This window comes from Lichenostomus cassidix, unplaced genomic scaffold (assembly GCF_008360975.1).
Source record: "Lichenostomus cassidix isolate B80296 unplaced genomic scaffold, HeHo_3.0 HiC_scaffold_33, whole genome shotgun sequence".
Lineage (NCBI taxonomy): Eukaryota > Metazoa > Chordata > Aves > Passeriformes > Meliphagidae > Lichenostomus > Lichenostomus cassidix.
The window spans coordinates 3,252,259-3,265,137 of NW_028147632.1; the positions used below are offsets into that span (position 1 = coordinate 3,252,259).

The following is a 12,879-nucleotide window of genomic DNA, read 5'->3' on the forward strand; positions in this document are numbered from 1 at the left end:
ACTCCCCAAAATCCTCCCCAAAAATCCCCCCAAAATCCCCCAAAATCCTCCCCAAAAATCCCAAAAAACCCCAAAATCCTCCCCAAAAATCCCAAAAAAACCCCAAAATCCTCCCCAAAAATCCCAAAAATCGCCAAAATCCTCCCCAAAAAACCCCAAAATCCCCCTAAAATCACCCCAAAACCCCCAAAATCCTCCCCAAAATCCTCCCCAGAAATCCCCAAAATCCCCCAAAATCTTCCCCAAAAATCCCCAAAAATCCCCAAAATCCCTGAAAATCCTCCCCAAAAATCCCAAAAAAACCCCAAAACACCCCAAAAAATCCTGAAAATCCCGAAAATCCCCCAAAATCCTCCCCAAAAATCCCCCCAAATAAACCCAAAAAACCCCAAAATCCACAAAAAAACCCCAAAATCCTCCCCAAAACCTAAAATCCCAAAATTCCCCAAAATCAAAAAAATCCCCAAATCCTCCCCAAAATCTCAAAAAATCCCAAACCCAAAACACCCCCAAAAGTCCCCCAAAATCCTCCCCCAAAATCCCCAAAACCCCAAATCCTCCCCAAAAATCCCAAAATCCTCCCCCAAAATCCCCAAACCCCCAAATTCCCCCCAAATCCCCCATGAAAACCAAAAGAACCCCAAAATCTCCAAAATCACTGAAAAATCCCCAAAATCCCCCAAAATGCCCCAAATTTGTGTTTCCCAGGGTGACCTGCAGGAGCTGCTGCTGTTTCCCGGCTCAGCTGCTCCCCCTGGCGGCCAATGCGGGGTTTGCCCCCAATTTGGGCTCACTCCCCAAAGTTGCCCCCCCAAAATCACCCAAAATCCCCTAAAACCCCAAAAATTCCCAAAATTCCCAAATCCTCCCCAAAACCTCCCAAAATTCCCCCAAAATCCCCAAAATCCTCACCAAAAATAAAAAAAGTTCCCCAAAATCTCCCCAGAAAAACCCCAAATCCCCCCAAATTCCTCCAAACCACCCAAAACCCCCCAAATTTGGGGTTAACCTCCCCAGGCGGGCAATGTGGGGTTTGCCCCAAATTTGGGGTAACTCCCCAAAATCCCCCAAAAATCCCCCAAAATACTCCACAAAAATCTCAAAAATCCCCAAAATCCTCCCCAAAATCCTCCCCAAAAATCACCCCAAAATCCCCCAAAAACCCAAAAATCCCCAAAATCCTCCCAAAATCCCAAAATCCTCCCCAAAATCCCCCAAAACCCCAAATTCCCCCCAAAATACCCCCAAAATCCCCAAAAACCAAAAAAAACCCCAAAATCTCAAAAAACCCCAAAACACCCAAAAAAATCCCCCAAAATTCCCCAAATTTCTTTCCCAGGGTGACCTGCAGGAGCTGCTGCTGTTTCCCGGCTCAGCTGCTCCCCCTGGCGGCCAATGCGGGATTTGCCCCCAATTTGGGCTAACTCCCCAAAATTCCCCCAAAAATCCCCCAAAATCCTCACCAAAAATCCCAAAAATTCCCCAAAATCCTCCCTTAAAAAACCCTTCAGAACCCCGAAATCCCCCCAAATTCCTTCCAAATCCTCCCCAAGATCCCCAAATTTGGATTTACTCCCCCAAATTCCTCCAAAAAACCCCTAGGATCCTCCGAAATCCCCCCTAAATCTACCCAAATTACCCCAAAATCCCCTTCAGGACCCCCAAAAATCACCCAAAAATCCCCAAAAACCAAAAAAACTCCCCAAAATCCCCCAAAATTCCCCAAATTTGTGTTTCTCAGGGTGACCTGCAGGAGCTGCTGCTGTTTCCCGGCTCAGCTGCTCCCCCTGGCGGCCAATGCGGGATTTGCTCCGAATTTGGGCTAACTCCCCAAAATTCCCCCAAAAAACCCCCAAAATCCTCACCAAAAATCCCCTAAAATCCCCCCAAAAAACACCCAAATCCCCCCAAATTCCTCCAAACCACCCAAAACCCCCCTAATTTGGGGTTAACCTCCCCAGGTGGGCAATGTGGGGTTTGCCCCAAATTTGGGGTAACTCCCCAAAATCCACCAAAATCCCCCAAAATCCCCCAAAATCCTCCAAATTCCCCAAAATACTCCACAAAATCTCAAAACCCCCAAAATCCTCCCCAAAATCACCCCAAAATCCCCCAAAACCCAAAAATCCCCAAAAATTTTCCCCAAAATCACCCAAAACCCCAAAATCCTCCCCAAATCCAAAATCCTCCCAAAAATCCCCAAAACCCCAAATCCTCCCCAAAAATCCAAAATCCTCCCCAAAATCCCCAAACCCCCTCCCCCCCAAAATCCCCCCAAATCCCCCCAAATAAACCCAAAGAACCCCAAAATCTCCAAAAATCCCCCAAAACACCCCAAAATCCCCAAAATCCCCCAAATTTCTTTCCCAGGGTGACCTGCAGGAGCTGCTGCTGTTTCCCGGCTCAGCTGCTCCCCCTGGCGGCCAATGTGGGATTTGCTCCGAATTTGGGGAGAAGAGAAATCCGGAGAGGATCGAGGTGAGGAGAAACCAAATTTGGGATAAACCGAAATTTGGGATAATCCGGAATTTGGGATAAACCTGAATTTGGGATAAACCGGAATTTGGGATAAACCGGGATTTGGGACCTGAATTTTGGGATATTGAAATTTGGGACCTGAAATTTGGGTTTATCCCGAAATTTGGGACCCAAAATTTGGGATAACCCAGAATTTGGGACCTCAGAATTTGGGATATTGAAATTTGGGAATCTGAAATTTGGGGATAAACTGGAATTTGGGACCTTAAATTTGGGATAACCCAGAATTTGGGACCCAAAATTTGGGGATAACCCAGAATTTGGGACCTCAGAATTCGGGACATCAAAATTTGGGCTAACCCGGAATTTGGGACATCAAAATTTGGGACCCAAAATTTGGGGATAACCCAAAATTTGGCGATATCTCAGAATTTGGGACATTGAAATTTGGGAACCTGAAATTTGGGATCCCAAAATTTGGGACATCGAAATTTGGGTATACCCCAGAATTTGGGACCTTAAAATTTGGGTTTATCCCAAAATTTGGGACCCGAAATTTGGGATAACCCGGAATTTGGGACCTGAAATTTGGGATAGCATGGAATTTGGGAGGTGAAATTTGGGAAACCCAAATTTGGGGACCTGAAATTTGGGGACAACCCAGAATTTGGGACCTTAAAATTTGGGATATTGAAATTTGGGACCCAAAATTTGGGGATAACCCAGAATTTGGGACCTCAAAATTTGGGTTTATCCCAAAATTTGGGACCCAAAATTTGGGATAGCATGGAATTTGGGACCTCAGAATTTGGGATATCGAAATTTGGGGCATCGAAATTTGGGACCTGAAATTTGGGGATAATCCGGAATTTGGGACCCAAAATTTGGGATAATCTGCAATTTGGGACCTCAGAATTTGGGACATCTAAATTCAGGGATAACCCGGAATTTGGGACCTGAAATTTGGGATAACCCAGAATTTGGAACCCCAAAATTTGGGATAACCCAAAATTTGAGACATTGAAATTCGTGACAACAAAATTTGGGACCCAAAATTTGGGATAACCCAGAATTTGGGACTTTAAAATTTGGGAAATCCATATTTGGGGACCTGAAATTTGGGGACAACCCAGAATTTGGGACCTTAAAATTTGGGATATCGAAATTTGGGACCCGAAATTTGGGGATAACCTGAAAATTTGGGACCTGAAATTTGGGATAACCCAAAATTTGAGACATTGAAATTTGGGACCCCAAAATATGTGGATAACCCGAAATTTGGGACCTTAAAATTTGGGAAAACTAAATTTGGGAATACTCTGAAATTTGGGGATAATCCAGAAATTTGGGACCTCAAAATTTGGGATAACCTGAAAATTTGGGGATAACCTGGAAATTTGGGATCTCAAAATTTGGGACATCAAAATTTGGGACACCGAAATTTGGGGATAATCCGGAATTAGGGACATCAAAATTTGGGAACTCAGAATTTGGGTTTATCCCGAAATTTGGGGTCTAAAAATTTGGGATAACCCAGAAATTTGGGAGGAGGGAAATTGGGGAGGGCAAAGAAATGGGAGAGGGAAACCAAATTTGGGACCCGAAATTTGAGGATATCCTGAAATTTGGGACCTCAAAATTTGGGACCCAGAATTTGGGACCTCAAAATTTGGGATATAGAAATTTGGGACCTGAAATTTGGGGAGACCCCGAAATTTGAGATCTCAAAATTTGGGGATAACCCTGAATTTGGAACATCAAAATTTGGGAAACCCAAATTTTGGGGACCTGAAATTTGGGGATAACCCGGAAATTTGGGACCTCGGAATTTGGGACATCAAAATTTGGGACAACCCGGAATTTGGGATCCCAAAATTTAGGGATAACCTGAAATTTGGGATCCCAAAATTTGGGGATAACCCGGAATTTGGGATCCCAAAATTTGGTGGGACCCAGAAATTTGGGGGGAGGGAGAAGGGGGGATTTGGGGATCCCAAAATTTGGGGGGGATGTGACCCAAAAATGGAGGGAACCCAAAATTTGGGACCCAGAAATTTGGGGGAGGAGCGTTTAGGGGACCCCAAAATTTGGGGGGGGAAAGGCAAAAAAATGGGATCCAAAATTTGGGGGAACCTTAAAATTTGGGGAGGGCAAAATTTCGGGGTTTTTCACCCAAATTTTGGGTTTTCCCCCCCCTTATTTTGGGGTTTTCCCACAAATTTTGGGCGTTTCCCTCCAAATTTTGGGATTTTTTTCTCTAAATTTTGGGGATTTTCCTCCAAATGTTGGGGTTTTTCCCCCAAATTTTGGGGTCTTTTCTCCAAATTTTGGAGTTTTTCACCCAAATTTTGGGATTTTTCTCCTCATTTTAGGATTTTTCACCCAAATTTTTTGGTTTTCGCCCAAATTTTGGGGGTTTTCCTCCAAATTTTGGTGTTTTTCACCCAAATTTTGGGGACTTTTTTGCCATATTTGGGGTTTTTCACCCAAATTTTGGGCGTTTTCACCCTAATTTTGGGGTTTTTTCACCCACATTTTATTTTTTTCCCCCAAATTTTGGGATTTTTTCCCCCAAATTTTGGGGGGTTTTTCTCCAAATTTTGGGATTTTCCCCCCAAATTTTGGTGTTTTCTCCCCAAATTTTGGGGTTTCCCTCTGAATTTCTTGGGTTTTCCCCAAATTTGGGGGGTTTTCCTCCAAATTTTGGGGGGTTTTGCCCAAATTTTGGAGTTTCTCATCCCTATTTTGGGGCTTTTCCCCCGAAATTTGGGGATTTTTCACCCAAATTTTGGAGTTTTTCACCTAAATTTTGGAGTTTGTCAGCAAATTTTGGGGGTTTTCACCTAAATTTTGGGGTTTTTCACACAAATTTTGGTGTTTCTTCCCTAAATTTTGGGATTTTTTTCCCCCCAAATTTTGGGTTTTCTGCCCAAATCTTGGGGATTTCCCTCCAAATTTCTTGGTTTTCCCCCAAATTTTGGGGGGTTTTCTCCAAATTTTAGGATTTTTCCCCCAAATTTTGGGGGTTTTTCTCCAAATTTTGGAGTTTTCCCCCCAAATTTTGGGTTTTTTTCCCCCAAATTTTGGGGTTTCTTCCCTAAATTTTGGGACTTTTTCTCCCAATTTTGGGGTTTTTTTCCTCCAAATTTTGGGATTTTTCTTCCAAATTTTTGCATTTTTCTTCCAAATTTTGGCATTTTTTCTCCAAATTTTGGGGTTTTTCACCCAAGTTTCTTGGTTTTTCCCCAAATTTTTGGGATTTTCTTCCCCAAATTTTTGGGATTTTTTTTCCCTAAACTCTGGGATTTTTCACCCAAATTTTGGAGTTTTCCCCCCAAAATTTTGAGGTTTTTCACCCAAATTTTGGAGTTTTCCCCCCAAATTTTGGGATTTTTCTCCCAAACTTTGGGGATTTCCCCCCAAATTTCGGGTTTTTCCCCCAAATTTTGGGATTTTTTCCCCAATTTTTGGGATTTTTTCCCCAAATTTTGGAGTTTTTCACCCAAATTTTGGAGTTTTTTCACCCAAATTTCTTGGTTTTTTCCCCAAATTTTGGGATTTTTCCCCAATTTTTGGGATTTTCCCCCCAAATTTTGTTTTTTTTCCCCAATTCCCAGCGCATGCAGAGCACAGCTCCAGCCCAGCCCGGATTTGGGGATCTCAGAATTTTGGGACAAAATTTCGGCAGCAGCTTCCGGCAGGTAGGGGGAGGGGAGATCCCAAAATCACCCCAAAATTATCCCAAAATCCCAAAAATCAACCCAAAATCACCCCAAAATTATCCCAAAATCACCCCAAAATCACTTCGGGACCCCAAAAGCACCCCAAAATCCCAAAAATCACCCCAAAATCACCTCAGGACCCCAAAAATTAACCCCAAAATCACCCCTGGGATCCCAAAGTTATCCCAAAATCAACCCTGGGATCTCAAAATCACCCCAAAATCGCCCTCGGGACCCCAAAAATAACCCCAAAATCCCAAAAATTAACCCTAAAATCACCTCTGGGATCCCAAAATTACCCCAAAATCACCTCGGGACCCCAAAATTATCCCAAAATCCTTCCCCAAGTCACCCTGGGATCCCAAAAATCAACCCAAAAATGATCCCTGGGAGCCCAAAATTATCCCAAAATCAGCCCTGGGTTGCCAAAAATTACCCCTGGGACCCCAAATAAAATCCCAAAATCATCTGGAATCCCAAAAATTACCCCAAAGTCACCTCGGGACCCCAAAAATCAACCCTAAAATCCCAAAATCCTTCCCGAAGTCACCCTGGGATCCCAAAAATTACCCCAAAATCCACCCTTTTAGCCAAAATCGCCCCCAAAATCACTTTTGGGATCCCAAAACCAACCCCAAAACCCCAAAATCATCTCCAAATCTTCCCGGGACCCAAAAATCACCCCAAATTCCCCTGGGATCCCCAAAAATTCCATTCCAAAACCCCAAATCTTCCCAAAATCCCCAAAATCTTCCTGGGATCCCCAAAAATCCTCCCAAAAAACCCCCAACATCCCCCAAATTTCCACGAAATTTCCCAAAATGTCTCCCAAATTTCCCCAAAATTCCCCAAATTCCCCCCAAATTTCCCCCAAATCCTTGAAATTTTCCCCAAAACCTCCCTAGGATCCCAAATTCTCCCAAAATCCCCAAATTTCATCCAAATTTTCCCAAAATCCCCCAAAATCTCCCAAAATCCCCAAATTTCCCCAAATTTCCCCAAATTTCCCCAAATTTCCCCAAATTCTCCAAATTCCAATCCCAAATTTCCCCAAATCCCCCAAGATCCCCCAAATTTCCCCAAATTCCCCAAATTCTCCCCAAATTCCCCAAATTTTCCCAAAATCCCCAAATTTTGATCCAAATTTTCCCCAAATCCCCCAAATTTTCCCCCAAAACCTCAAATTTCCCCAAATCCTCCCTTACAATCCCCCAAAACTCCCCAAATTCTCCCCAAATTTCCCCCAAAATCCTTTTCTTTCCCCCAAATCCCCAAAATTTCCCCCAAACTCCCCAAAATTTCCCCCAAATTTCCCCCAAAATCCCCAAATTTTTGGTTCCATTTTCCCCCCTCAGGCCCCAAGAGGCTCCAAGGGGGAGAAAGGAGAAGCTGCAGTGCTGGAGCCGGTGAGTGGCAGAGAAATACCCAAAAATACCCCAAAATCACCCAAAAAATACCCAAAAACCATCAGGAAATCAGCCTGGGAGTTAATGGGAAATAGTCCGAAAAAATACCCCAAAAATAACCCAAAAAAGCCCAAAAATACCCCAAAAAATACCCCAAAAATACCCCAAAATCAGCCCCAAAATACCCCAAAATCACCCCAAAAATACCCCAAAATCAGCCCCAAAATACCCAAAAAATACCTAAAAACCATCAGGAAATCAGCCTGGAAATGTCTGGGGAATAGCCTGAAAAAATCCTGAGAAAATAACCCAAAAAAGCCAAAAAATACCCCAAAAATTCCCCAAAAAATACTCCAAAAATACCTCAAAAATACCCAAAACCAGCCCAAAAAATACCCCAAAACCAGCCCAAAAACCAGCCCAAAATTAGCCCGAAAAAAGCCCAAAAATCACCCAAAAACCATCAGGAAATCAGCCTGGGAGTTTCCAAAAAAAAAACCCCAAGAAAATAGAGCCAAAAAACCCCCAAAAACCCCAAATTCACCCCAAAAACCCTCAGAAAGCAGCTGAAAATTCACCCCAAAATCATCCTAAAATCAGCCCAAAAATACCCCAAAATACCCAAAAATACCCTAAAACCATCAGGAAATCAGCCTGGGAGTGTCTGGGAAATAACCTAAAAAACCCTGAGAAAATAACCCCAAAACCATCCAAAAATACCCCAAAATCACCCCAAAAAAACCCTAAAAAACCCCCAAAATTATCCCAAAATCATCCCAAAAATTATCCCAAAAATACCCAAAAATCATCCCCAAAAAAACCCCAAAATCATCCCACAAAACCCCAAAAAATACCCCAAAATCAGCCCCAAAATAGCCAAAATCACCCAAAAACCATCAGGAAATCACCGTGGAACTTCCTGGAAAATAGCCTGAAAAACCCTGAGAAAATAGAGCCAAAAAACCCCCAAAATACCCCAAAAATACCCCAAAATCACCCCAAAACCGGCCCAAAAATAGCCCAAAATAACCCCCAAAAAACCCCTAAAAAACCAGCCAAAAATACCCCAAAAAATCACCCCAAAATTACCCCAAAATCATCCCAAAACCAGCACAAAAATACCCAAAAAATTCCCCAAAAACCATCAGGAAATCAGCCTGGGAGTGTCTGGGAAATAGTCAGAAAAAATCTGGAGAAAGTAACCCCAAAAATACCCAAAAAAATACCCCAAAAATTCCCCAAAAAATACCCCAAAAACACCCAAAACCAGCCCAAAAAATACCCCAAAAATACCCCAAAATCAGCCCAAAATCAGCCCAAAAATACCCCAAAACCAGCCCAAAAACACACCAAAATCACCCCCAAAAAAACCCCTAAAAAACCCCAAAATTATCCCAAAATCATCCCAAAATCACCCCAAAAAATACCCTAAAATCTGCCCAAAAATACCCCAAAAATATCCTAAAAACCATCGGGAAATCAGCCTGGAAATGTCTGGGAAATAGCCTGAAAAGATCTGGAGAAAGTAACCCAAAAAACCAAAAAAATACCCCAAAAATACCCCAAAAATACCCCAAAAATACCCAAAAAAATACCCCAAAATCATCCCCAAAATCATCCTGAAATCAGTCCAAAAATACCCCAAAACCAGTCCAAAAATACCCAAAATCACCCCCAAAAAAACCCTAAAAGACCCCAAAATTACACGAAAATCACCCCAAAACCAGCACAAAAATACCCAAAAAATTCCCCAAAAACCATCAGGAAATCAGCCTGGAAGTGTCTGGGAAAGAGCCTGAAAAGAATCCGGAGAAAATAACCCCAAAAAACCCCAAAAATACCCCAAAATCACCCCAAAAATACCCCAAAACCAGCCAAAAAAATACCCCAAAATCATCCCAAAAATACCCAAAATCACCCCCCAAAAAAACCCTAAAAATACCCCAAAATCACCCCAAAAAATACCCTAAAATCAGCCCAAAAATACCCCAAAAATATCCTAAAAACCATCATGAAATCAGCCTGGAAGTTTCTGGGAAAGAGCCTGAAAAACCTTGAGAAAATAACCCAAAAAACCCCAAAAATACCCCAAAATCACCCCAAAAAATACCCCAAAAATACACCAAAATCATCCCAAAATCATCCCAAAAATCACCCCAAAAATACCCAAAAATCATCCCCCAAAAAACCCCAAAATCATCCCACAAAACCCCAAAAAATATCCCAAAATCAGCCCCAAAATAGCCAAAATCACCCAAAAACCATCAGGAAATCACTGTGGAAACCCTGAGAAAATAGAGCCAAAAAACCCCCAAAATACCCCAAAAATACCCCAAAACCAGCCAAAAAACCAGCCCAAAATCACCCCAAAAATACCCCAAAATCACCCCAAAACCCCCAAAAAATACCCCAAAATCACCCCAAAATCATCCCAAAATCAGCCCAAAATCAGCCCAAAAATACCCCAAAATCAGCCCAAAAAACACCCTGAAAAAAGAGCTCCAAAATTCTCCCAAAACACCCCAAAAAACCCCCCAAAACACCCCAAAATCCCCCAAATCCACCCCAAAAACCCCAAAATCATCCAAAATCTCCCAAAACCCAAACCACCTCAAACCAACCCCAAATTCTCCAAAAACCCCAAAATTCGCTCCAAATCCCAAAATCCTCTCCAAAATCCCACCAAACCACCTGAAATCTCCAAACCCCCCAAAATTTCCCCAAAATTTCCCCAAAATTTCCCAAAATTCCCCAAAATTCAGCCAAAATCATCCCAAAAATTTGAAAACTCCCCAAAATCTCCCCAAATTTCCCCCAAAATCTCCCCAAATTCCCCAAAAATTCCCTCCGAATCCCCAAAATCGCCCAAAATTCACTCCAAATCCCCCAAAATTCCCCAAATTCACCCAAATTCCCCAAAATCTCCCCCAAAACTCCCCAAAATTCCCCAAAAATCTCCCAAAACTCCCCAAATTCCCCCAAAACACCCCAAATTTACCAAAAATCCCCCAAAATTTCCCCAAAAATCCCCCAAATATCCCCAAAATTCTCCCAAAATCTCCCAAATCCATCCCAAAAATCCCCCAAATCCACCCCAAAATCCCCAAAATTCACTCCAAATCCCCAAAATCCCCCAAAATTCCACCCAAATCCCCCAAATCACCCAAAATCCCCCAAATTTCCCCAAAATTTACTCCAAATCCCCTAAATTACCCTAAATCCCCAAAAATTACCCCCAAATCCCCAAAATCTCCAAAATTTCCCCAAATTCTCCTAAAATCCCCCAGATTTCCCCAAAATTCCCCAAAAATCCCCCAAAATCTCCCCAAATTCCCCCAAAAAATCCCAAATTTCAGTTTCTAACCCATTTTTTTCTCTCCCAGGGAATGTTGGTCGAAGGTCCTCCTGGCCCGGAAGGTCCTGCGGTAAGAAACCCCAAAATCCCCCAAATTTTAGGAAAATTTTGGGAATTTTGGGGAATTTCGGAGTCTTGAGATTCCCTGGCATCCCAAAAATTAAAAAAAATCCCAAAATATCCCAAATTTTGGGAAATTTTTGGGAATTTTGGGGAATTTCGGAGTCCCGAGATTCCCTGGAATCCCAAAAATTAAAAAAAATCCCAAAATACCCCAAATTTTTGGGAAATTTTTGGGAATTTTGGGGAATTTTGGAGCCCTGAGATTCCCTGGAATCCCCGAAATCCCCAAAAATCCCAAAAATCCCCCAAATTTTGGGAAATTTTGGGGAATTTTGGGGAATTTTGGGGAATTTTGGAGTCCTGAGATTCCCTGGAATCCCAAAAATTAAAAAAAATCCCAAAAACACCCCAAATTTTGGGGAATTCTTTTGGAATTTTTTGGAATTTCGGAGCCCTGAGATTCCCTGGAATCCTCGAAATTCCCAAATTTCCCGAAACTTCCCAAATTTTGGAAAATTTTTGGGGGATTTTGGGGAATTTCAGAGCCTTGAGATTCCCTGGAATCTCTGAAATCCCCAAAAATTCGCAAAACTTCCCAAATTTTGGGACATTTTTTGGGGATTTTGGGGATTTTCGGAGATGCAAGACTCCCAGGAATCCCCAAAATTCCCAAAAAATCCCAAAATACCCCAAATTTTGGGGATTTCAGGGAATTTCAGAGCCTTGAGATCCACAGGAATCCCCGAAATTCCCCAAAATCCCAGAAATTCCCTAAATTTTTGGGAAATTTTTGGGAATTTTGGGGAATTTCGGGGAATTTCGGAGTCCTGAGATCCCCAGGAATCCCTGAAATGCCCGAAAATCTCAAAAAACACCCCAAATTTTGGGAAATTTTGGGGAAATTTTTGGAATTTGGGAGTCTTGAGATTCCCTGGAATCCCCGAAATCCCCAAATTTCCCAAAACGTCCCAAATTTTGGGACATTTTTTGGGAATTTTGGGGAATTTCAGAGTCCCGAGATACCCAGCAATGCCTGAAATCCCCAAAAATCTCAAAAATACCCAAATTTTGGGGAATTTTGGGGGAATTTTTGGGATTTTGGGAGTCCTGAGATTCCCTGGAATTCCCCAAAATCCCCAAATTTCCCAAAACTTCCCAAATTTTGGGACATTTTTTGGGGATTTTTGGGATTTTGGGAGTTGCAAGACTCCCAGGAATCCCCAAAATTCCCAAAATTCCCAAAAATACCCCAAATTTTGGGGAAATTTTTTGGAATTTCAGAGTCCCAAGATTCCCTGCAATTCCCAAAATTCCCCAAAATATCCCAAATTTTGGGGAATTCTTTTGGAATTTTTTTGAATTTCGGAGCCCTGAGATTCCCTGGAATCCTCAAAATCCCCAAAAATACCCCAAATTTTGGGAAATTTTTTTTGATTTTGGGGAATTTCAGAGTCCTGAGATCCCCAGGAATCCCCCAAACCCCAAAATTTTCCCAAAATTTTGGAAAATTTTTGGGAATTTTGGGAATTTCAAAGCCTCGAGATTCCCAGAAATGCCTGAAATCCCCAAAAATCTCAAAAATACTCAAATTTTGGGGAATTTTTGGGAATTTTGGGGCATTTTGGAGCCCTGAGATTCCCTGGAATTCCCCAAAATACCCAAATTTCCCAAAACTTCCCAAATTTTGGGACATTTTTTGGGGATTTTTGGGATTTTCGGAGATGCAAGACTCCCAGGAATCCCCAAAATTCCCAAAAAATCCCAAAATACCCCAAATTTTGGGGATTTCAGGGAATTTCAGAGCCTTGAGATCCACAGGAATCCCCGAGATTCCCAAAAATCCCAGAAATTCCCT

At 42.2% G+C, this 12,879-nt stretch overlaps 1 protein-coding gene across 1 annotated transcript in view; it reads left to right on the forward strand.

Annotated features, from left to right (window-relative positions):
- Nucleotides 1–2,372: 2,372 nt before the first annotated feature.
- LOC146421534 (collagen alpha-3(V) chain-like) overlaps nt 2,373–12,879 on the forward strand; it is a 30,430-nt gene continuing 19,923 nt past the window's right edge. The window contains exons 1-4 of the mRNA XM_085047161.1: nt 2,373–2,478; nt 6,096–6,179; nt 7,556–7,606; nt 10,990–11,031. Coding sequence (XP_084903287.1) covers nt 6,099–6,179; nt 7,556–7,606; nt 10,990–11,031 — 174 coding nt within the window. The 5' untranslated portion in view covers nt 2,373–2,478; nt 6,096–6,098. The remainder of the gene's footprint in view (nt 2,479–6,095; nt 6,180–7,555; nt 7,607–10,989; nt 11,032–12,879) is intronic.